At 39.4% G+C, this 26,135-nt stretch overlaps 1 protein-coding gene across 7 annotated transcripts in view; it reads right to left on the bottom strand.

Moving 5' to 3' along the window:
- The window catches only part of LOC122833397 (plexin-A1-like), a 228,391-nt gene that overhangs the window by 90,882 nt on the left and 111,374 nt on the right, over nt 1–26,135 (bottom strand). For all 7 annotated transcript variants that reach the window (XM_044120874.1, XM_044120868.1, XM_044120873.1 and 4 more), the window contains exons 5-8: nt 16,387–16,487; nt 12,065–12,188; nt 10,413–10,566; nt 8,781–8,880 (exon numbers count right to left, since the gene is read on the bottom strand). In XM_044120874.1, coding sequence (XP_043976809.1) covers nt 8,781–8,880; nt 10,413–10,566; nt 12,065–12,188; nt 16,387–16,487 — 479 coding nt within the window. The remainder of the gene's footprint in view (nt 1–8,780; nt 8,881–10,412; nt 10,567–12,064; nt 12,189–16,386; nt 16,488–26,135) is intronic.

The following is a 26,135-nucleotide window of genomic DNA, read 5'->3' as shown; positions in this document are numbered from 1 at the left end:
TTTCATTCATCTGCTCGCTTGAACTTCCCATTGCTTTCACCTTCTGCACATTCATAGACCTCTCCAACCACCATCCGACTCTCTGCATACTGTTACGCCCTTGTTACGTTCTTTTTATCCGCTCAGTGGTGAACCTTCCCTTATGTTTCACCATCTCTTCTGGGCTCTCTGTTCACATACCCCTTTCCATTTGCTTTGTCCCCCTCTCCCCGTTCTTTCTCTAAAGCTCTCTTTCATCCAAGGGGCTAAGAGCCCTCCACCGTTTTTAATTCACCTGCTTTGGCAGAGGCGAGGTGCCGATAGACCGGCAGAAAGAGAAAGACGAGAGAAAGGAGAGGGGCAAAGAGAGAGAGAGAGAGACATCAAAAGCAGGTGGATTTCCCTTACAGAGGTGTATATACCAGGTATCGTGAGAGAGAGGAGGTGGAGAGGTGGCGGTCTCATGGGAGACAGATGAAACATAAGCTTGGATATCTGAAGATGATTATGAATCTATATGTGCGCTCTCATATCTGAAGAAAACCCAAGGAGGAGTGTCATAAAGGTTTATGGATGCAGTTTCTCAAATAAGTGGAGAGAAAGTGTGCAGCATACACTAATAAAACCATTACTTGTTAGCAAATAAAACAACCTCATGCCATTGCAAAGCTTACTAAAGTGCAATTTACTAAAGCGCAGTTTTAGGGTTTCATCTCAGTGCCTTATTTAGCTAGGGATTTGTGTCAGCATATGGTTTATTGGGTAACAATGAAATACTGCATTTAATAAAGCTAAGATAGTAAGCAGGTTGTTTTGTATTTCACCACATTGCCAAGTGTAGATTTGTGTGGATCTGTCTGGAGCGACAAAAAGCACACTCGCCCTCCTGACAAGCTCCTGAGTGTGTTTTAACCCTATGTAAAATGCCAGCTTTCCTCTTTTCCTTATCCGCATGAAAAATGAGGGCTTTAACTCTTGAGCTCTGAGATGGAGCCCACATATGAATCCATCAAACCCTGACGTGGATTCATTTGGATCAATTAGGGCCACTCGTTTGTTAGGTGCACACTTTAAGTGATCATTTCCAGCCCAGAAACCCCCTCCTTTTGAACGAGATCAGAGGCTGGAGCTTAATTCAATCCCACTGCCGCTTTAATTGACCAATTTAGCATTGTGCTGACAGAAGCTGTCCATTTAGAATAAAAGATGTGCAGCTAAGGAAATAACAGGCCTCTTAATACCACACAAGAGCAAAGAGGAGATTTGTCAACGTTGCCAACAAATGGAGGGAAAGCGATTAGGCTATGCTGGGTTAGCATGCAGTGCTCAGATTTAACATCAGAGCTGGGATTTTAGTCCAGCAATTTGTCCTGGAAAGAACAAATGAGAATCTACAGATGGCTGGTCGATACAGGACAAACCAGAACATTACTAGGGATGTGCCGAGATCCCAAGAAAATCTAACTATACAGAATTTCATGACAAAGTGAAATTTGTCCTGCAGCATCCTGTCCATGTAGTGGGACACCCCTCACTCAGAGAAAGAGAGATAGTTGGCTGACCTACAAATGGCTATGCGTTACAATGTAATTTGCATTATTGAAATAATTAAAGTAAGAGTCATCTGCACTACAGTCATCTGTAGTGAGGTGAATCGGATCTACACCAAGTAACCTAAAGGAAGTTTGTGATCAAACTCTTTTGCACTTTAACAATTTAACTATGTCAAAAAGCGACAATAGAAATGCACCGATTTGTTTTACCATCACGATGCAGAGAAGTAGATCAAACTACCACAAAGAAGCTTTGACAAAATAAGGCTATTTGGGCTTGGGAATTTAAGACAAAGGCAGTTTTGTATTTACATCTAACAATGGCTGTCAGTAGTGGCTTCAAGCATGTATTATTTATTTACAGTCTGGATGAAGAGGGCATGGACACGTCCTGCAGCTGGGAGGACTGGACCGCCTGGGAGAGTTTTGGGAGAGGACCACAGTGGATGCTGCTTAAAAGAATAATATTTTCTTTTACGTCAGAGTCACAGAGAGGCTCCCTTAACAACAGGAAAAGTGACTTGACCTAACCCTTATTGCTTTTTTGAAAAATAATTACTATGGGTTAAGAAAACTGTCTAAATACAGAGAAAGGTATAGTTGGCAACACTGGCATTATCTAGTCCAAACCCAAACCCCGACTAAATTGTGTACATATCATTTAAAACCGAAGTCGCAGTAAAATTGTGATCAAAATGAACTAGGTATAACAAAAAATGGATAATTAGCTTTTTGGAAAATACTATTAAATGTTCAGAAAGCAATTTTCATATTGAGAAGTGAAATATTAAGTATTTTACATTGATTAAAATCAGACATAGAAGAAACGAACTAAGAGAGCAAACAATAAAAAAAAAGATTAATTTGTGATGACAAAAAATTCCTTTTAAAAACTTTGTAACACTAAAAGACTAATAAAAACATAAAAGCCTAAATAATAAGGCACAGAAAAAATACAGTAAAATGGATATTACATTTGCAAAGAAGCTTTACAGTATTTTTAAAAAATAAAACTCCAAAAATTACCCCAAAGGAACATGCTTCATTTTTTTTTTTTTTTTTTTTGTAATTCAAATTTTTATTGATTTTCTGAATATTATCTCACATAAAACACAAATACAAAACAAAAACAAAAAAGGCTGGTGCCATGCTTCATTTTTTGTTTGTATTTTACCTTCCAATAACACCTGAATACATTTCTGGATTTGTTGGAAGTTGCGTTTTTGAAAAGTCACCGAGAAAGACAACATCACTAAAACGACAACACTGCTCTTGAGGAGTCTGTACTGTTAAACCCTTAGATATTACTGAGGCGAAACAAATGAACATCAGCTAAGTTAACTGGGCTCATTGTAATGCTTGTAAGTGTCTGTTCTAACAGAAACGATCACAATTCTGAATGTCAAAGAGCTTGGTTCAGCGGCTCAACGTTCATCAAAATACACTTCAACACCACCTTAACACAGCAGGAAACTTGAGTCAAACAGCGAACAGTACAATGTATAGTTAGCGGCCCACATCAGTCATCACATCTGTCGCATTACCCTAATAATAACGATTTTCATCCAGCTTACATCTTTTATTCATGTCAAATCAAGCTTGTTAGTCTAGCAGCGATTTTGAAATAATGAGAAAAATATCAGCAGGTAACTGCCTGTGTTTCTTTCTACTTTTATAAGCATGAACTCTCAAATAAAAGAAAGTTCCATTATGCGTCCAATCCAAGGCCAGCGGCAGCAACCCCCTGCAGTTCACTCTTCGATTGCTGCGTTTCTTGCCACGAGCTGCTGTTGGATCTCAAAGTCTCTATTACAGGCTGGGTGCGCCCCCTCGTCAGAAAAAGCCCACCTAGTGCCATTGGAGGGTGTTTGATTCTCTTTATCAAGGGCAGGTTCTATTTTCCAGACCCCCCAGCAACGCCTCATTGTGCCTTCATGTCCTTTACCGTTGCCTGCAGCCAGTTGGAGGCTTTGAGCAGCTGGAGACATGCTCCCTGTATACCCACGCTCGCATTGTTAATTTAAGCCTTTCATATTCAGATGTTAATCGAGATACACTAGCAGTGTTTCTTCAAGGCCAAACACAATAGACTGATTCCCTGCTCGAGTGTCTGCTTGGTCAGTTTGAAAGGCTAAATACAAGCCGTCCTCCAATGAGGCATGTCCGACTCTCCTGCACTTGGGCAAGCTGCTTATTGGCTGCTCTTCATTTCAAAGGCGAGGAGTTGAATTATTTAACTCCTCTAAGGAATTGTCAATCAATTTGATTCCTAGGTCTCTTAAAAATTGACAAGGAGAAAAAAAAAAAAAAAAAAAAAAAAAAACTAGGACTCAATATTCATAAAAAACCAATGGTATTACTGCATGTATGAGTTCAGCTTGGAAGAAAATTAATAGTCCTTAAGCCTTTTTAAACTCATTTTTTTCAAATACCCTTTCTTCTAAAAAGCTGATCTTTAAATTAATTTGTTCTGGGGTCCACTACAACACACATATTCAGAAATGATCTAATCTCTGACCAAATCAAACTGACCACAGTAAGGGGAGGTGGTTCGTATGACCTCATGCATACACTTAGGCTTCAAATCATTTCCAGACTCTCCATCTTTATTAACCACGGGGATGTGGAATAAAAAAAAAAGCATATGGAAATATTTAATTAAGCAGTAATCATGGCTGTGGGTGATTTTCTATTTCAATCTCAGCAACCCTCAAACTTAAACTCTGGGGAATCTAATTAGATTAATACAACTATGTAAATTTATGGCATTTTTAAGGGAGCAGGGCCACGATGTAATCTACTGAGTAAATAACGAGGCGGGGCATGTGCTCAGGAAGACCCAGGGATTGGGCATCAGAAAAATCTACACTGTATTCAAGATTAAAGATTGATGATGCACAGTGAATTGATGCTTTCCAGTCTTGAGGTATACCAAAAGTTTAAAAAGTTATAGTTTCAAGAACAGCATAAATTTTTCTACCATCCGGACCAATTAAAATCCAAGAGCAAGTGCTCACATAATCGTGCAGAACTGGAAGAAATAAAGGTGTCAAAAGTTATCAAAAAACCAATTAAAATGTTTGGAAACATGTCCCGATGAGTAAAATGGAGACGCTCCTGAAGTGAAAACAAAACAATCCCCATCTATTCGTCTTACAAATGTAAAGATGTTTAAAACTAAAACTAGCACGTCTTAAGAAGCTGACTGAGGTCCTGCTGAAAAATTAAATCAGCATCCTTATAAAGTTCATCAGCAGAAGGAAGCATAAAGTGCTCTAAAACAATGTTCTCTCTGGCTCAGAAGTGGCTTGACATGAGAAATAAAACATTTGTAGCTCATGTATGGGATTCATCTGTGTGTATGTGTGGTTGTTCTTCAATGTCAGCCTCAATCTCTGCTGTCAGTATCCCCAAGACTTTTTCCATCTACTCAACTTTCTATGAGTATGCTTGACCATAGCACTCTGAATAACCAGCTGCTTAAGCCCTGGCCTTTTGTGGCTCACCGTCCTTGTGGAGGGTGTCAATGTCTACTTGACATCTGTCAAGCCAGCAGTCTCCCTTCTGATTGCGAAGCCTGCTGACCCAGACTGAGAGACCATTTAGAGCAGTGGTCCCCAACATTTTAGTACAGCGGACCGGTCAACCCTTCGTAAAAATTTTCTGCAACCCGGGGGGCAAGAGGGTGCGCGCATTGTAACGATCGAGAAAAAAATGTTGCAGCGCAAGACGTAACCGACAGCATCCGGTTTAGGATTTTCAAAATATAAGCTCCTCCAGACTCAATACATAGAACGGACATATTTAATTATTTCTTGCGCGGCCCGGTACCAATTGGTCCACGGACCAGTGGTTGGGGACCACTGATTTAGAGGGTCAGGAAACATTTGACGCCGTTTTAGTTAATTTGGTGATTAGGGAGAGACTCCATGAGTTCCTAGTATTTCTTTTTTCAAAAATACTTTCTGAAATATTGAAAGTTTGGGTTTTTATGATTGGTAAATCAAAATCATCAAATTACAAGAAATAAAGGCTTGAAATATTTTACTCCATCTGTAATTAATCACCATAATATAGGGATTTCACTTTCTACAATATGTGACAAAAATATTAAAACTTCTCATTAAGATCTCCAGAATTTTTGGAGATCTACCTGGATACAGCCAGCATGGTGCAAACCAGCCAATTGTTTTAAACAATTTGATTCATGCAGAAGGTCTGGACCCCTGGCTATTGAGAAACTATTGCTGGCTGGAGGCATGGACTATGTTAAAGTTTTAAATGATTGGATTTCACATTACCAATCACTAAGGTTTGGTCATGATATATGTAATGTGTCAGCTATGAAGTTTACAATTGAATGTGCTGTAAACAACTTTCCTCCACTATGAAGAAAGAAGTGATGAGCCAAACAAAATTTTTGCCAGCAATAAATTGTCTTATACATTCCTCCTCACAAAATTCAACCAAAGAAATCAAGCTCAATGAAAGAAATTCCAGAAGGAACATTAAAGGGAGATGAGAATCAAGTGAATTTTGTAGGTGTGTAGGTTAATTTGGTGCAGGTCAGACCGATATGAACAGTGTGTGTTAAAGGCACTAATTGATACTGCTAGTTATCCGTTTATTAGAAGCAAGTAGATGTTGTGCATTTGTTTAAAATTGTTGTGCTAATAACCTGGTGTCACTCAAGGTCATATGATTACTGAAAACTCCTACCCTCCTATACCTGATGAAATCTTCAGATCTATTTTCAGAATTAGTGTTTTAACACCTTTAAAAGAGGACTTCTCCTTCGCAAAGTAAACGTCTTCAGTATTTTGAGAATAATTGCTTTAAGTGTAACCTTAGCTCTGTCAGGAATAAAACGCAATCTAGAAACAAAGCGGCGCATGTGGCCATGCAGTCATTACGGCAATAACATTACCAGTCTGATCTCATCAGACTCCACACTTCGAAGGCCTGCCAGCCTCTGCATGCACACAGGACAGAGTGCCAGTTCCAAATGGGGTTCTTATCGCTGCATCTCGCTTCACCATCAGAGTTACTGGAGAAGACGCGACGTGGCCTGTCTGTAACTTCATTAAACACGTCCATTACATCACTCAAAGGTTGTATTAGATCAGCACAGAGAGCGGATACTATCAGAGTTCATTGGGGGAATAACTTCTAATGGGCAACTCTCTTTTCTGCATTGGTTCCTCTACGCTTCTTTATTGTTAGTGAGAATTTAAGGCAATTGGGGAAAACATCCAGTGCAACTTTATTTCTTTTATATGATTTCTCTCCTAAAAATTAGGCATATACAACCATAGGGTTTCCATCAGATATGAGAGGTACTCCAGATGACTTAAAGTATTCAAGAGGTAGAGCAAACACAATGAGGTCCTCATGGGAGATAATTTAAAGATGATCCGACACCATAAACCACCACACCCTTAACCAGCTGAGCTAATCATCTTTCTGAGGCAAAGGATTTGTCTACAAGAGCGGGGAAGTGCGGCGACTGGGTTAAAGGTCACAATAACAGATTAGGTGTCTAAGACATCCACAGCACCAGTTAGCGCAAAGTGACACAGTGGGGAAAGGTGTGGTTGTGCATGCATGTGTCTATGCCGCTGTGTGTTTGTGGACAATCCTCGAAGGAGGCTCATCCAGTATCCAGTGGGGGGGAAGCTAGAGTGGAGTCCTGCCTGCACCCGAGGGGCCTCTGAGCCATCTGCTGCCCCAGGGCTAATACCCCACCAGACGCTTCTGCCTGCCCTAAACCAGCCACGGATTGACAGGAGAGACAGTATTGTGTGGGCTGGGGTAGAGGAACTGGAGGATTCGTTTACCATCTTGGGGACTGACGCAGGGGTGTGGCTGTAAGGATGGTAGATTTAAAAAGGCACAGAATTAAGGGAATGTTAAGCTAGTAAAGTTTATTAAAAGGGCACAAGGTTTTATTTGCAAGTACAGAGTGTTGCAGCTATTTTTGTTTTCAATGTGAATAAGTGCAATACAGCAAATTTATGAAGTTAAAACGTCCAGTCTATTTTTTTTTTTTAAATTAAAGTCAGAGTGTGTTACTGGGAGGAATTACAATAGACCACAGTGTAATAAATAAATAACTGAGCGATTATTAAACTGTTGTCAGTTATAATAAAAAGCATTTAGTTTCCATCTTGAAACTAAAATGTTTCACATGTATGGCACATTTGATTTTTCACTTCAACTGTAACACTAGCCTCCAGTGGGGGTCGAAAAAGGTGGAATTGGGTATGTGTGGTGGTGTGTGGGCGTGTGTATGTCTCATGATGTGTGGCATGAGACGACTCAGAGGCAGACTAGAGGAAAAGAAGACAAGGCAATCACTTGTTTTTTTTTTTCCCATTACAACCACTAATATTAATGTAGTTTAGCTTTTTGCAGAGGAAAGGAAAGAAAAATGGATACAGTGAAATAAGAAAGCAAGGAAATAATGGAGGAAGCAAGAATGCAAGCCAGAAAGGAGCAAAGCAACCAAGGACAAATGGAGGTACAAGAACGAAATGACGGAGAGAAGAAGGTGAGAAAAAAGGAGGAAAGGTTACTAAAACCAAGTACGCAATGCTGCGCATGAAGAAGAAAAGAAGAGAGAAAGAAAAGAGGGAAGAAGGGCAAGACAGGGAGTACAAGTACACAAAGGCAAAAGGACAACTTTCAGAATAAAGAAAGAAAACATAAAATCTTTCCCACACTTCGTAGGAGTTCACTGCAACCAATTTCCTTCCTAAGTGGGTTTTTTAGTAAATTAGGTCCTGTTTGAAATTATTTTAAGAGTCCTCAGACGTTTATTGCCGTCTGCTGTGAGTCATGCAGGGAACACAGCAAATATGTGATAAGGATTTTCTGGTCAGATGAGACCAAAACCTATGTGTGTTAGAAAACTAAGATGGATCGCTGATGTGGATATTCAATATTGGAGACATACACCCCAAAAACCTTCAGCTTTAGTTGAAATGAAAATATTGATTGAGACTGAAAACAAATAAATGCCACAATTTTCAAATTTTCATTTGCAAAACAATGTTGAAAATCAAGTGTTTTTCCTTCACTTAAAAATTATAAACAAATTTGTGTTGAGCTATCCCTTAAAAATCACATTGTAACATTGATGTGTGACTAAAAAGTTCAAACAGCATGAGTATTTTTTCAAGGGAATAATGGTGCAAGTATATGAGCATCATTAATATTTGATAAGATGATTTAAACATTCTCACTTACGATTGGTGGACGCTGCAGTTGTAGAAGACAAAGTCAACACTGGCAAACTTTTTGCCCGTCTCTTTGGACTTGAGGAAGAGCTTTACCACCCGCTTGTCACCTGCATGGCATTCAAAGATAAATATATTAGAAACTATCTACACTGTTCTCTCTCAAGACTTTGTCTGTATTTAACCTTTCTTGATAAACAGTTACACAATCGCATAAGAACAACAAAATAGGTTAGGGCATCGTTTAATATAACTTCAGCACCGAAGTTTTAAAAAGTGTTTAATCTGAAATGAAACACTTTTTAATTTCAGATTGTTTGACCTGAAGAGATTACACACACACACACACACTATAACATAGCAACACACTTCACTGCAGTAGGGTGACTTTAAAAATAGCTCCAATCTGCATTCGGATGCCAGTAATGATGAGTGCTCCTAACAGGACATAATGGACTGAACAACTTCTGAGTTGTCTCTTTCAAGAATCCCGAAGCACACAGTCTGACATGTTTTTAGTGCTTTGAATATGAAAACGATGCAAGATTAAACTTCTGTTAGTGTGACAAAATTGGACATGAAACCAGTGCATAATTCCCATGAATAAAAAAAACAAAGATGAGGATATTTTTAGAACCACACTGAAGTTGCTGCTTTGAAAAGAAGTTACCAAGAGAAAGCATTCATTTAGAGACAAAGAAGGCCAAATTGAGACTGACATAAGGAATTCAAAAGCATTTCTATTTTCAGTACATGAATGTAGAATAGTGTATTCTTCTGTGAGGGAAAAGGATAGCATATTTGTGGTAGCAAGAACTTCTAATAAAGAGTAGTCTGTAACAGCTGTTCAAGTTAATTTAACACTTTCCATAAAGCAAATAACAAAAAAAGAAGAGGAATCAGCAGAGATGCAACCAGAAACTGGGTGGTGGGCCCCATCAGTGACCAGCAAGTCAGAATTTTTACTAATCTGATGTTTTCACAGTGAACACACCACACCCAAGAACTCCAACGACCTTCAGTGTAGAAGTTGTCATAGAGCGAAGACAACTGAAAGTTGGCTATTTTCAGTCAGAAGGAGATAACGGAACTGAGAAGCTGTTTAGATGCAACTTGAATTTTCTTCGACATCTAGAAACATCTCTGTGAGAGAGACCAGCAAAAGTTGTTCTGTCTTAATCCTTTTGCTGGATTTGGGAAAGTTGGTAGATTTTTTGGAAATCTCAGAGTTAAGCTACAGATCTACAATCTGTGGAGAATAAATACAGGGGCTGCTGTTTTAGTAACGCTAGTGAAAATAACTGCGTTAATATTTAATGTAACATGAAGATGTCGTCTCTGGTACCAATGTAGTGACCGTTCACCTCAGGGAGGCTAAAAAATATTCAGTATCTTGTTCTTATAGCTTCTTATTGTGTAGTTCTAAAACTAAAAAAGATCTGAATACTGCCTCTTGACAGTTCAGCCTTAATGCACATCACATCATGGTAATAGAAGGCCTAGTAAAAGAATGGCATAAAAGAAATATGATCCATAAATCAACATGCAGAAATGTCATCTATCTACCCCTGACCACACCCTGGCTACCCCAGTGACCTTACTACCCAATGACTTCACACTCATCGACTTTTCAAGTCCTAACCTTTGTTCCTGGTGATGGGGGCGATGTCCCTTGCAGAAGGAGACAAGCAAAAGATATGTCCTCCCTGAATCCGTCCCTCTGTCTCCACGTAGTCCTCAAAGGAGCAGTTAACCCCCGCTGACAGATCGGGCACATTACGAGCCTGGAGGACCAGCTATGGAGAGAGCACGAGCGAGACGATCAGTGCAAGATCAATGGAAGGACATGGCGTAACATGGATTGTTATAAGATATGACATGGGGGTTAATGGGAGTTGTGGAGAAGGGGAGTGAGGCGTGGGTGTGGGTATGCATGACAGGAACAGGAATAAAAGAGCGAGAGCTTGAGTGAATGGGTGAGCGCATCTGTAGCAGATATTGGGAGGTTAATGTGTATCGTGCAGAAGGAAAGTGATGGAAAGTAATCACTCAAACCTACATGGTCACATTAAGGAGAGTTTGACAGAATGGGGGCTGTTAAAGGCACAGGCGTTTGTAGTGTTTTAATCAATGGAGACAGTGAAAAGTCAGGAACTCATCTAATTTGCTATAAGCTTGGTCCTTGTTGGATGTTTTGGTCCACAGGAGTGGCAGGTTCTCTTTACGTAAATTAAATATTATAGTAGCTAAGAATATTTGAGACAAACTTAAAGTGATTTTATTTTAAAGAATTGTTGATGTCTTAGAAAAGACTTGGTTAACAGATGTTAATGTCCATGCTTGAATTTGTCACTTCCTTTATTTCATAATGCACTAGATTGTGTTTGGAGGCTTCCTTTTACTCCCAATCTAAATATTTTCATGAATATAAACTATGCACTAAATGTCCATTTGGAAACGTTGCTAAAGTCTAAACAGTAAAAATGTTCGGATAATTTACAAAATTTTGAATGCGATGCAATGTAGTTACATTTCTGAATGAATATTACAGAAATGTTCTTTATTTTGTGATGGAAATACATTTTGGAAATGAAGTTATTTCCTTTTTTTAAAGTTATTTAATCAAGACTTCATTGTGAGAAGAGACAGAGTGAAGAACATTATGGAGCTCCAGCTAACATAAAAAAATTGTTATGAGTTACTAAATGCTCAAAATCCATAAATGTTCCTTGAATAAAAATGAAATGCACCATTTAACAGTAAGAAATGCAGCTCCCCATCAGAGCTATGCCTTCCATAAGGGTTCAATTTAACCTTGATTGAACTGAGACACAGTTTGCTTATGAAACATCAGACCTTCAGCCTGGCTGACATCTGAAGCCTTCAGAGTAGGAGTCTAACTCTTGTTTTGTATCTTTGAATATACTACTAAGTTCAAATCAAGACTCAGATTTCTCAACTCTTGTTGCTGGTTGTTTTTCTTGTCTTTTAGCTTTCACTGCCTGGTGCATCACTTTTCTATCTTCAATGTCGGTACTGATCTTAACATCTACCTTAATTTAATAAAAATAAATAGAACGCATCATTCACAAAATATAAGGAATATTACTGAATTAAAAGATCCTTCAATGAGAACCAACATCTTTGTTAATCTGAACCTGGAGTAGGAAGGAAAAGGCTCTTCTTAAAGCCAACATCTGCATGAGTCCAATGCTTTTTGTGCCATCTTTACTTTAGCTTGATGATTAAAACATAGGCGCAGCGGGGATATGAGCCAATGGAAAGCATACATACCTGAACTTCAAACATGGTGACAGATATATTTCTTGGCTGAACCGTAAGCTCCACGCACTGTCTCTGGTCCGAGGCGAACCTCTGAGGCTCTGAAGCTCGTTCACAGCGGTCCTTACGAGAACATCTAGGAGGAGACATGGAGGAGAGGGTGCAAAGGAAAAGGAATAAGGGAAAGGAAAATATATGGAGGATGATGAAGACAAATGAGGAGGGAAGAAAAAGGAAAAGAGACGGGTTACAACAGAATGTTAATTAACAGCCATATCAATATGATGAACATGCAGCTATAAGTGTCAAAGAAAAGAAAACAATATTAAAATATAAAGAGGGCAAAATCTTCCTCTACTTTAGGACATTATATCATGATTTTATTTCTTGGGTAATCTGTGCAAAAATTCTTAAGGTGCAAAGACAACTACTGCCCCCACCCCCACCCCCACCCAGAATCTCTTTACGTTGCTGGTCCATCTTAATCAAACTTCTCTGGAGACATACAAGCAATCTCCAACATTTCTTTGGACTGATAAAATGCAATTCCAGTCTGCCGCACATCACCAGCGCTCTACCTCCACCCGCCTTATTACAAACCGACTGATTGTGCTAAAAATCAGCATATGCCTCGAGTTTTTTGTGGTCGTCCCGCTATTAGCTATTCATAATGCATTTACTTCACCTATGCACTAACAACAACTGGTCCCAGTGGTGAGAAGAAAGTGCTGATGTGGCACTCCGCAAGGCCTTAACAACATGACAGAAGCAGAAAAAAATGCTAACTGCCTGCTCCGTACAGCAGCTCCCCATGTTCCCTCATTTGGTTAGCTTTCACTCTCGCTCGGAGGAAAAACGCTGTCGCCAACCACTCTCCAGGGAATCACTGACATACACACACACACACACACAGAGTGGGGTGACAGCAGAGCAGTACAAAGGTATGGACAGGTTTTCTCATTATGAACCTCTTTTCTTTTTACTGCTCATGTGATGGTGACTGTGTAACGCCTTAAATGAAGTCTGCTCTATTGTCTGGAAACACCTGCATCTGTGAGCCAAAGTCTTAATTTCCCTTCAATTCCACTGCTGATTGAGAACACTGTGACTTTTAACAACATGTGGCTGAAAGCACCAGAGGGCTAAAACCAAAAGCTTATAAATAATTTACCTATTAACATGTTGCCATATTAAGAGCCTCGCACAGACTTGGCAATATTAAGGTGGGAAATAAACAAGCTGACTAAAGGACACATGGTTAACGTGAGCCCAAAGTAGAAGGTTATAGATATTGTACTGGGACTCAGGTGGTGTGTGTGTGTGTGTGTGCGTGTGCGCGTGTGCGTGTGTGTGTGCGTGTGCGTGTGTGTGTGTGTGTGCCTTGAGGAAAGAAAAAGGTGGTGATATGTGCTGTAAGTTTAATTAATGACATGAGAGATGATTTTATGGCAAGCATTTGAGGCTCTCCAAATACGGTTTAACATTCTGGCAGATTTTAACAATATGTAACCAGTCTATCTCCCCTGGGTACACACACAGCACAGATGGGAAATTAATATACCATATTTTGCTAAAGTAGTCACACCCATTTAACTTATTTTGACATTTGATCCATATGTATTCTCTCTCTACGGAGCAGGGAGAGCATTAATCACAGAAGAAGGGGCCCATGGCCACTCTGGAGGAGCTGCAGCGATTGTCAACAGGCAAACATGCTAAAAGGTGTCAAACTTTTTGGATTACATGCCGTAAGCTTTGCCAGGAGGAAAACTAACAAATCTTAAGACACCAGACAATGTAGACGGGGAGTTGATGGGAAGATGGATGAAGCTACAACAGGGAAGTTCCGCAAAACGCAGGACAGCTACCCTAAGCATACAGCCAGTGTGCTGTATGCAATATAAAGGTTTACATTGGTCCAGTCAAAGTCGACAAATTATATTTAGACCTGATCTCAAGCTATTTTTCAAGGAAGAAAGGACAACCATTTCAGTCTGTAGATGTCCAAAGCTAGTAAAAACATTCCCAAATGAACTGCAGCTGTAATTATACTGAAAAACAGCTTTTCCATTACCACAGAAGGGCAAAGAGAAGTGCTTGCAAACCATTCAGGTTTGTATCAGGAATGTCACTATTTCATTTTATAAAAGAAAATGTGTACATGTGAACATTTTTCTTATGTTAATCAATGTGTTAGGCCAATCTGCTGATTCATCCTATCTTGCACAGAAACTTTGAAGCAGGGGTCTCAAACTCCAGTCCTGGAGGGCCACAGTCCTGCAACTTTTAGATGTGCCTCTGCTGCACCACACCTGAAAAAAATAATTAGGTCATTACCAAGGGTCTGGAGAACTTCTCTACACAAGGAGGAGGTAATTAAGCCATTTCATTCCAGTGTTTTGTACCTGTGGCACATCTAAAAACTGCAGGACAGCGGCCCTTGATAACTGGAGTTTGAGACCCCTGGTTTAAAGCAACCAGGACTTAGCTCAAAATCCCACAACAGCACTTAAGGTGAAGCAGTGCAGGTGTGCTAAACTGTGTTCACACCAACAAAAATAAACTCAGCAAAGAAAAACAATGGTGTCAAAGAGGAGGGCAACCTGTGATTTTATTTGTGTTCCAACAACAGGCTTATTCAGCTGACAGATTTACAAGGTTTTGTGCTCTTAGAGGCACTCAGTAAAGCTTTAACGGGGCATTTAAAGTACAAGCTGCCACTTGTGTTCACTTTCACAAGATCTTAGGAAAAAACTTTTTTAAATAGTAATGATTCAAAAATAAGTGACACCATTGCTTTTTCAAAATTCCCACTCATCTGAACTCAGATTTTTCTAATTTGTGTAACAGAACTTTTATTATCTGCAGAGATCTGCCAAGGATTCTCACAGGAGGTCACATTAACCTTTTTGAAGTCAGGGTAAAGTCTTCAAGTCGTTTGTCATATTGACAGGTCACAGCACATGGATCTTGAACTCCAACGTTATTTATTTCACAGGCATAATGTGACAAGCAGCTGTAGACCACCTGTTGGAGACCACTGTCAAGCTGGGAGGTGGGGGGTTTAACTAGCTATTGATTAGACTCATCGCAGATGAAGGCAAACCATGTTTGAACCAGAAGCTGGAAAACTGAGTTTAACCAATCAAACAAATAAAACCTGAACAAAACTTGAGGTAAAACAATCCCTGTGTGTTAAGACATTTTCTGCATTAACGCAGGATTATCACAACATAAAAATATTCCTTCTGGCTGAAATAACTTTCTCAGCATAATCAGCAGGTGAAATAAATGAAGGAGAGAGCTAAAGTCTCTGGGCTCACTTGGTGTTCTATCATGAGTTCAACATGCAGTCTTGCATGCAGAAAACCGGCACGTTTTCTGCATGCAAGAGGTTCTGACTAAAGATCCAAACTAAGATTCTAGTGAAAATTTGTCTGACCCATGAAAAATTTGAAACCTAGTAACATCACAATAATAATCACATTTATACTTTTCTTTATATATCTGATTATCCAAATTATGAGAATAGTTTACCTCGATTTAAACTAGAGCAGGTGGCTGAGTTTGTTAGAGATATTTCTCTTGTTGCAGATATTTCCCTTGTTATGGTTCCTAACAAGGTTTTGCTTTTTCACCCTCATCTGTCACTGCTAAAACTGAAATACTAACTCCTCCATCTGCATTTCTGTTAACATATTTGTCCTGTGGTCAAGTCAATGAATTGAAATTTGCCAAATATAATTTTATTTTTGTTGTAACCAAATTTTTATTGTTTCAGGAAACAAAGCTTCAAAGCGCATATAAAGTTAAATAACATTTAACATTAAACACAATAGTCTGTCTGACAAACAAGAAATTAATAAACATGAAGACTATGCATGAGCAGGCAGTAGCTACCAAATGTAAGTTGATATCTACTAAAAGACTGAATAAAGTCAAGTGCAAGAATGAACATCTACAGAATGATAATAAAGGACTAGAGCTGATGCTTTGACAAACACACTCTGTAAATTGTAAAAATAAATAAAAAGTCAATTACAGTGATAACTATGACAAAAACGATTAATCACTAAAAGTAAGACTGAAATATGCCAAGTAGAATAAAGTTGAAAAAGAGAGACTAGTTATTTAGAACTAACTCAATTTATTCAAAGATAAATCATTCCTTCTGTGTGTGATAAAATTAATTACCATTTAGGTTGTAGAGGGACATAAAAAGGAGCCTAACCCTCTGATTCGTACTTTTGTTGATGCAAGTTACAGGAAAGATGGTGGCATTCTGAAATATAATATCGCGGAAATATGTGGAAGTGTGTAGGTGAAGAACTTACACGTTGTGGAGAACACACCAGCCACAGTGAGGGTCTCTGGAACCCAAACACTCCCCACAAGTAGTGTACTGCTCGCAGCTCTCCACTGGAACTCTCACCACCTGCGGAGAAACAAAAACCAGAGACAGAGATCTTAAGAAAAGGATCCGTGTCACCATAATAAAAGGAAAAATATACAGCAAAGTCAAGCTGCACACATTCAGTTTCAAATATCTGCTCTGCCAATAGTCAGTGTGTGTTTGTGCCGAGGCGATTTCTCTCGTGAAAAGTCGGTGCGTGTGTGTGTTCTGGCCAGCGACTCCAGGTTCAGCCGTGTGTGACAGCCTTCAGTCAAGCATGCAATGGCTGTAGACTTGCAAAGCATGCTGGGACACCTGACAGGTGGCTGTGGCGACAGCGCCTGATTGACGGCTGACCTCAGAACAGCAACAGGAGGCGGAGGAGAAGGACATTTCAGAGAGTAGACTCTCAGGTCTGCAAAGCCTGCTCAGCAGGGCCTTGTTGCATCAATGTGACATGACTCTGTGTGTGTGTGTGTGAGCATGTGTGTAATCACTCCGACACATCACCACCACCCTGGTTGCACCAACCTGGTGATAGGCTACAGATGTTACCTACGAAACAAGATCAAGTGTGTGAGTTTAGCCCCTCCACTTCAGTTAAAGCTGATGACAGATGGTTCACAACATCGCCCCACTGGGCCTTACAGTGTGCTTGTGTGTTTCAAGAAATTCACAGGAGATCGAGTGTGTTTCAACGTGTGACGGACAGATTGCTAGCATATGTTCGCAGAGCCGGTGTGCAAAAAAAGTGGGCATGTGTTTTGGAACGCACACAAGTGTTGCAAGTGTCAACGCTGCATTTAACTTTTCTTCACTGACTAACCCAATTCTGAGATGCTGCCCGACTCGCGTTTCATCATGTGAAAAAGCACACAGATGAAATCAGATATTGAGGAGTTGCATAAAAAGTAAAAGGCTATTTTCCCTTTGTTTTGCTTTGGTCTGGGGTTAATACAGATGTTTCGTACGTTAATTGATGGGACATAAAATAGCTGGAGGTTTAAATGCCGTTTATGATAATGTTACTGTATGAAACTTATGAATTTGGAAAAACAATTACATGAATATTAGGTGCCAATTGTTCGTACTAATAAACTTGCAATAACGGACCACAGCTGATTAGTGATTAGCAGAATTAAACACCACTTTGTAAAACCTTTCCACACATGTAGGTATAATGATCAAAGCGTTTTTAACATAAGGGTTTATGTTTTCAAGTTTTCCTACGAAGCAGTGATGAGGAAAAGAGACAGTGATGGATGTATGGAACAGATTAAGAGAAACCAGATTGTCATTAGCTGCAGGACAGAACCTTGGTGGATGAAGGAGTTTCAAGCTCTTTAAATGGCCCCAGAAGTTTTCCATAAACATGATGAGACTCGTTTCTTGGTTTGGATCGTAACTTGAAGGACTAAGCACCATGGTTCGAAAATGGAACTGGACAAATACAAGTAAATTTATAAAGATAATTATCAGTCAGCAGCAGGTAAATCTGAGATACTTTGATTTGATCAGGCATCATTATGTGTCATAAAGGCCCCAACAGAACCCACATTCAATGGAAATAAGATGCAGTTCTAACCCTTAAAAAAATGCACAATTAAATAAAATGTTGCAATATAAGAGCATTTTTTAGGAGTGTTTATCTTGGTGATTCTACAAGAAATCTACAGGAATGCCATGGAGAGTCATGGGTTTAAATACATGTTTGTTTACAGGTAGAAAATGAACGTGAAAAGGGAGAACATGGCAAGATGTGGGTAAAATAAAGAACCAATCAGGCTTTGATTGAGCCAATGACAATTTAGAATTTTCATGAAAATTTCGTTTCTATATATATATAAAAAAAAACCCATAAGGCAAACGGTATTGGTTTTGAATCCAACGCTGTATGAATAAATAGCAAAAAAATATAATTTATGCAATAATTTATGCCCAAAGTGGGTCCTCGAGGGTCGGGATCCTGCATGTTTCAGTGCTGTCCCTGATAGTATCAATCACCTTTTCAGCATGTCAGTGTTATTCTGAGGCCTTCTAACGAGCCATCACTTGATCCAGGTACGTTAAACCAGAGAGAAAACTAAAACATGCAGGATGCCGACCCTCGAGGACCAACTTCAGGCACCACTGCAATAAAGGGTTCGTAACCTCGGTAGAATTAAAGGAAGTGCATCAAAATACATGCTGTTGCATGATGCATTTCTGGAGTTCTTTATTTTTACATGTTAAATTCAACATGAAAAAGCTAGAATATTTCTGTATTTGCCTTGCCAATCATTGATCGGATCCAAACAAAGTGGTACTCAGCCAACTCCTCATTTCTAGGAAAATAAATGGCAAATTTCTGGAGAGAAACAAGGATATGAATCATCTAAGAGGCAAACAGACCCAGAGTGGCGTTTGGTAAAAAAATATCTTGTATGTGGTTACATCTTTTTCACATTACAGTACTTTTAGTAAATGAAAAATAACCATACAAAGTAAAAATGGTTCTGTAAACAAGAGCAAGTATTACACAACTATGAGTCTGAAGAAAATAGTGCCTTATAAACTATTTGAGTGAAAATCTGTAAAATCAAAAAAATATTTATACCAGAAAGCCAATTTGTATTTCCACAAAGAAAACAAGCCATTGCTTCCAAATGTCTTTATCAGGCCGCTTGTTTTCCCTCCATCCTCTGTCCATTTTCCCGCCATCATCATCCCTCTCTGACCATCCCATTCATTTATTATATAGCCAGAAACAAGCAGCCACTCCCTCAGTTTCAAGTCAATAAAGTAGAACCCACTACAGTAGCTTTCTGGCTGGCTTTGAGCCCAGAGCGAAAGATAGATGAAATGATGCAAATGAGCACTGAAGGGAGCTGGAAGGGAAGAGAGAAGAAGGAGGTCATCTCCTGGAAGTGCAGGCGCGATGGATGAGTGGAGGAAAAGTGTAATTGAAGACACACACATGGTGAATTGGCAAGGACATTGTACTGAGTAGATGGAATACAGTGGCAGACGTCCGGCTATGTGTTACTGTCAAGTTGAACCAGAGTGAGGTTCTCATCTTAAAGGGGTGATAAAAGGGAGACAGAATTAAGTACAAGGGTGTCTTTGATTACATAGGGAGGACAAAGGTGGATAAGGAGCTTGCACAAGTGAACAGATGATAGATAGAAGGCTAAGAGCGAGAGGACATCCCACAGGGACCCCTTTCATTTACTTTATGATTTAACAAAAAGAAAGAAAGAAAACAGAGAGACAGGGTGAAAATGTATGTTCCCAATATCACCATGGAATCATCCCATTCCCACTTCCTTCCCCATAAATCATTTTGTCTGTTATTGAGGACAATGGTTTACATAAATCATGCTAACGGGATGAGTCCTTGGTAGGCTGCCATAATCTTATCACTGGCCTGTGTTGTAAATAGTGATTGTCTGTCATTCACAATTGTTCCTGAGCTCATAATGGTGAAGACTTGGTGTGCTATTTAGTGGTGGTGCCACAAAGTTGTTAATGTGGTGGGCAAACCCATCATTGTTGCTTTTCCCGGCGGGGATATAAAATACTGTGAGCTGGGGAAGCACAAACTGCAAGAGGATACACAAAATTTGTACGCACGTGAATGCGTGTGTGGGCGTGCGCGTGGAAGCGTGTGTGTAGGGAGTGTTGTCTAACCACAGACACACACAAATTTTCCCTTTCCCCCCCACTTCCAGTGTCTCCTGATGGCTCTTTTAATGAAAGCCAATTCCAGACAGCGAGCCACATTACTCCTTTAAATGACCTTATAAACCAGACCCACCATCTCCCTTCTCTAGCAGAGACTTTATTTACAACAGCAGCCGCTGCTGGAACTCCGTTCTCCTTTCCTGCCCCTCCTCCTAACCATATCGCTAAACCACAATATCTTTGCACAATAAACTTTCCACCTTTCCTCTCCAATCTGTTTTTACAGAGCGTCATCACCTGCCTTTAAACATCCAGCTAAAAGGCTTTGCAATGGTCACCCCCCTCCCGAGACCCAGAGGAACTGTAAAGCTTTCAACGCAGCTTTTCATTGGTTGTAAAATCTAAAGACATAAAAGGATCAGCCTTGTTGGAGGGTCATTTTCTCCCCCCTTTTATTCAAACACTGAGGGAGTCCATAGTACAGTAGAAAAGGAGAAGGCAGCTGTCTGAGGATCTGCTTTATCATAAGTGAACACCTTTCATTTCTAAACATCAATCATTTTGCTTTCTTTCTCTCAACTAAGCCTTACGGCAATAACACTACAGCTCCTTTTAATGATACGACAAAGATGAGCAATCAATTATTTTCAGTTACCCAAAAAATTAATTATCATGCAGTGGACAGCAGTGAAGCAGGAACGCCCACTGGTGATAATCAATGCTGGGTTGTCTCTGAAGTCAGGACTTGAATCTGGGAACGACATGGAACCCAGCTAAACTATTTTACAGTAACATTACAAAACCTGCTTGATTTGCTAGGTACTCATGTGGCAATATTTTTTATCACTCTTCTAAAATATAGAACCTGCAAATAGTTGGCCCGCAATTATATTAAAGATTTAATTTCACATACAGATTTTTTTCATTTATTTTTCTAAACAAAATGACATGCATTTAGTTTTTGGATTAAAGGTCCAAGTTTAGCCAGCTTTGTAAATTATAAAAGTAATTGTTTTTCTTCCTAAAATTTTGTGCATTTTGCATTTATTTAGACAACTCAATAATCACCTAAAAACACAAGAAACTTCAAAGGATACCCAGTTTTACCTGCTTCTGTTAGGAGAAGTGGGAGCTTCATATTTCCAATTAGATCCTTCTCCCAGTCTGCAGCTTCACAATCTTCTAAGAACAAAATATTTGCAACACATCCCAAAACCTTTAATGGATCATGAAAATGTATCTCAGGATGGGACAAAACTTTGGTGAGATATGGCAAAAGTTTGTATTTTCCTTTTGGAGGTTATATAACAATCTGCAACTAAAAAGTATATGAAATATAAATCATCAGAAGTGTCAAAATATTTTCTTCCAAACTATCAGAAGGTTTTATTTGAAAGCCGTGCATGTGAGATCCTGATTTCAGAATTTGTGACGAGCCTCTAACTTTCGTCGCTCTAAATTTCAACTTTAAGGGGCTTTTCTGGGAGGTTTTGAAGTTTCAGACTTGGAAAATCTCTTTTGAGTAATTGTGAAACTCATTAATATGTGCCGTTCTTCAACTAAATAACCAGTGCAGATGGATAAACACATATGTTTCTCGTAACCCTGATTAACTCATGTTTCAAGCTCAGCCAGTGAGATGGTACTAGAAAAAACTTTGTATTTACTGAGCTGGCACCTTTTCAAAAATGTCTGAGAGTCATTGCTTTAAAGCCTCGGCTTCTGGGGCAAAAAGAGGGCAGGCATAACGACAAGCATCATCATCGCTTCTCAGTGGCCTCTATTCTGTGAAGCTACATTAACCACACCTTTATTATTTCAATAACCATCAATCAGTTTACAACTTCTCCTGGATTAATTCAAGCAGACAGTAAAAAGAAATCAATTTCTTTCCATATAGCCACTAAATGCCCCAGGATGACAGGGGAGCTGAGATCACACCGTTTCCTAGGCTACAAACGTACAGTAGTGCCAATGGGAGCTGTGGTTCTTTATGCTTTGACATTAGTGCTTCTTGCCAACAGCGGTTCATTACAACTAAGTGGAGGTACATTCACCCAGCTACCCCTGAGGTGCAGTACTAAAAAACATGGCTGAACAGAAGGTAGCCCTGTTATTAGCAAGACACTTCTACCAGCACCAGACTATCTGCTGAGAGCAAGGGCGCATGTGTGAGCATATACGTCCAAGCGGGGGGTCATATCGAAGACTGGGTTAGCATGTGTGCATTGAGTGGATTGTAAGGTGCTTAGGAGATCAATAGTAGGCTAGGCTAGGCTTGATGTGTTGACTGATTTCAGATAAGCTGGGAGGCAAACACAACGGGCAGAATTCGGCCTCAACTGCTCCAAATGGAGAGAGGGCAAAGGTACGGCTACAACAAACCTGTGGGACAAACATGAGAGAAAATAACATGACATTACTGTGTGTGCCACTGAAAATCACCTTCTGTCATGTTGAGCTTGCTGAAAGATTGTTGCTACAATCCAACTGTCATTTTCTGCAGGCCTGTTTTATCAAATTAGGCCTTTATGTCTCACAGTGAAACAAAATAGTCTCCTCAGTGATAGCTGTGATATCTGACAACTCCCTTCCTTCAGTATTTGCACCTACCAGCCTTCCTCCTGTCCTTGCAATCTTTATGTGTCTCATATCACGGCTTGAGCTCAGTTCTTTTCTAAGCTTTTCTCTCTATATAACTCATCTCTCTTTATTATCTTGCTCAGTTTTTAACAGCTGCTTTTGTGTCGCCCTCATCTGAAATACTGCTTTGATTACAATTCCAACACAAATAAGAGGCGGATCAAGCAACCCATTTGTTTGAGTGTGTGTATCTGAGCGTGTGCAGATTGTGAGTTCAAGGACAAGAAAAAAAAATTTATAAGATTCCTTATAAATTCCTCAAAAACATTTCAAGAAAACATGTGTATGTAGAGTGTATAAATGCATATTGTGCAATCAAAACAACCACAAGACTGGATCCACCTTTAGACTGTGCCTCCTTTGTATTAAAAATATTTGGAAAACATTGGACTCATTCAGAAATTAAACTACAACTATTAATGTATAAAATCACACCAAGCAAATATCATGCTCTTTACAATTTTTGCTTTTATTGTTCAAAGCTAAAATTCTTAGCAATAATAGAGACGACAACAAAGTGGTTACAAAAATTCATCCCTCTTCATCACCATCCTCCTCGCATGGACTTTTCTATTACCTCCTCCAAAGTAAACTAATCTCCAGCTATAGGTCAATGTACTCTCAGCCTGTGTGCAGCCACTGTTCATTATAATCTGTCTGGGAAAAACTTGGACAAAGACAAAGAATGATATAGGTTGGGGGAAAAAACTACAGAAAACAAGGAACTAGAACAGAGGGACTGTAATAAGGGAGGAAATAAGGAAAAAGGTAACTGTGGTCAGCTGAGGTATCTAGGCCTAGAGGTCTTCTAATTAAGTGAGAATGCGAGCAGCCTTCTGCTTGGTAAATGACTCTGTCACTTTAGTAAATGGACCTGGTGAGGAGTGAGGAGCCACAAAGCTGGCATTTCCATTAGCACTGCCTGGCGAGCCTCCACGATACACAGCAGCTGAGGTAAGCTGAGTAGAAGAAGAATCTAGGAAAGAGTAGGTGAATCCTGCTTCCTGATTAACTATCACAGGCAACTGTAACAGAGACGCAACTGATGTGACTGACAGACCGTAGCATGATGTTTCATGTGTCACTCAAAACCACCACAGCAACCAAAGACAATCAATATTCCTTGAGGAAACCCATCCTGGATTTATGGAATTAACACAATATTATAAAACAACTATGACATGATCTAATGGCTTTAATTTACAACAGGCTACATGTTTGTCACTTTCCTTCAGGGCAGTAGAAACAGTTTTTTTCAGTTTTTAAGCTATTTCTTTAAAATCTTGAAACGATTTGCTATCAGTCATCGGCCCATCCCTAATAAAGATGCATGGAGAGGATCACAATGACGCTTTAAGTCTACATAGTTACATCTGTCCAAATAGGGTAAAATGTACAGGCATGATTAATGCGTGAACCTTTGGCAAACAATCACAAAATAAAAAGAGATATGCAGAAGAGCCCTTAAGAACCAACAGATTGTTAGAGTTGCCTGAATGAAGAGTAAAGCCTCTAAAGAAGACAGCAAATGATTTGCTGTTGAATTCAATCTTTAACAAAGGAGGAAAATTTGCATGTCTCCTTTCTCCTATTTGCTGCTTCATAACTGGACCCGACGAGTAGTAGCATGTATGAATTAGAAAGCAAATTTGATCCAAATTCAAAACAAGTCCCCATTTCACCATGCATGACCAACTGGTAATTGTTCTACCCAGCATGGTGTCTGGTTAAGGCACGAGACTCCAAACAGTGTGCCATTTGGAGCATTTCCACAGGCCATGCCAGCTTTGATTGGCCTTGCTCCACCGCCATCAGTCAGAGCCACGTCCTTCCGCACCAATCACTGTCGAGCAACAGGAGGAACAGTGTATGTCCGCTTGATGGTGATTGAGAAGAAAAGCGAGTGGGGGGAAGAGAGACTCCATTAACCTCCCTATCCATCTCACCCCCTTGCCTAAGCATATCATTCTGCTCTATCGCATCATCCTCTGGGAGAAGACGGTCGAGTGAAAACAGAAAGATGAGAGAAAGACAGAGCTATCTAGTGGCAGCTGGGCTTCCATTAAGGCCGATAGCATCAAGCACAAGACAAGTGTCTGAGCATACTTCTCTGACGAGGCGCATAAACACACAAAGCATTTAAAGAAAATGTGAAAAATCACAAGAGAATGATACTTGAAAGGAAAAAAAAAGGCGGTGAGGGGAAAAGCAGGAAACGTAATTAAGAGAATAAGAGGAAGGAAAATGTGAAACGCTTTCCCTTGAGTAAAGACAGAGACTTTCTGAATCTCCTATCATGGTTCTGAAGGAATTATTAGAATACGCATTACATTACAGAGAAGATGAGGCTTGAAAAGGGTGATTTTTGACCAAGACACATGCACATAAGAGTAAATTATTTTTGCTGAATTGTTGCAGAGGGAGATAAGAAAAGCAGAAGAAATTCTTTAAGCAGTATTTAAAGTGTAGGGGGAGCTGCATTCATATGTTTTTATTTATTTAATTGCTGTTAAATCTGGAAACTCTTTAGCCACTTCATTCACATCATACAAGACCATTAGTGCATACTGTGATATAATCTTCATTTCAACTAGAATTGGCAACATTCTGATTCAACAGCATGAGTATCAAACCAGATGTTAACATTTTTTTCTATAAATCAACAACTACTATTTTATTGTGCTGTTTGATGATTATGCTCTCAATTGTTTACACATACGCAGGACATCAATACTTCTTAAACATTATAACCGTAAACAACAGAAATACTCATACAAAGGGACTAAAATCAAGTGATTTTATAAGCTCTGCACCTTACTGTAAATATTTACATCTGAACTTATGTAATTACCAATAAAGAAAATATTAATTCAACTGACAGTATCTCAAAATTACATGAATATAGCTGACAGTTCATCTGATTTGTTTGTTTTAACTCCAATTCTACAATCAAAAGCATCAAACAGCATTTTGAAGATAAACATTTGAGTATACTCATATTTGAAATCAACTCTCTAAGACATTAAACATGTATTTATTCCAACGTTTCCCTACAAGAAATTACAGTCATGACAAAAGCAGTGTGAGGGATTTACTCCCTCCCTAACAGCTGCTGTTTTTTGTACTTCCTATATTCTTATTTATCTGGTAAATGTATTGTTTTTGTTTGGAGGAAGTAACTTGCTTTATTTAATATTTAGTTTTAATCATTCTCTCCTCTCTTTGAGGTCACCTGGTCATGTGTTGCCATGGAAGTGCGCCCATGAGTAGTGCTGACAAGGACCTGGTGTTTTCAATCAGCCTCACTGGGAAAATCCATTGTTTGAGAGGGAGGGAAGATGTTTTTTTGGATTTGTTTGGGCCCAGATCGTTTTAGTTTTAGTT

This window comes from Gambusia affinis, linkage group LG07, assembly GCF_019740435.1.
Source record: "Gambusia affinis linkage group LG07, SWU_Gaff_1.0, whole genome shotgun sequence".
Taxonomy (NCBI): domain Eukaryota; kingdom Metazoa; phylum Chordata; class Actinopteri; order Cyprinodontiformes; family Poeciliidae; genus Gambusia; species Gambusia affinis.
The sequence above is the reverse complement of the archived record's forward strand: the minus strand, read 5'-3'. Positions and strand labels throughout refer to the sequence as shown.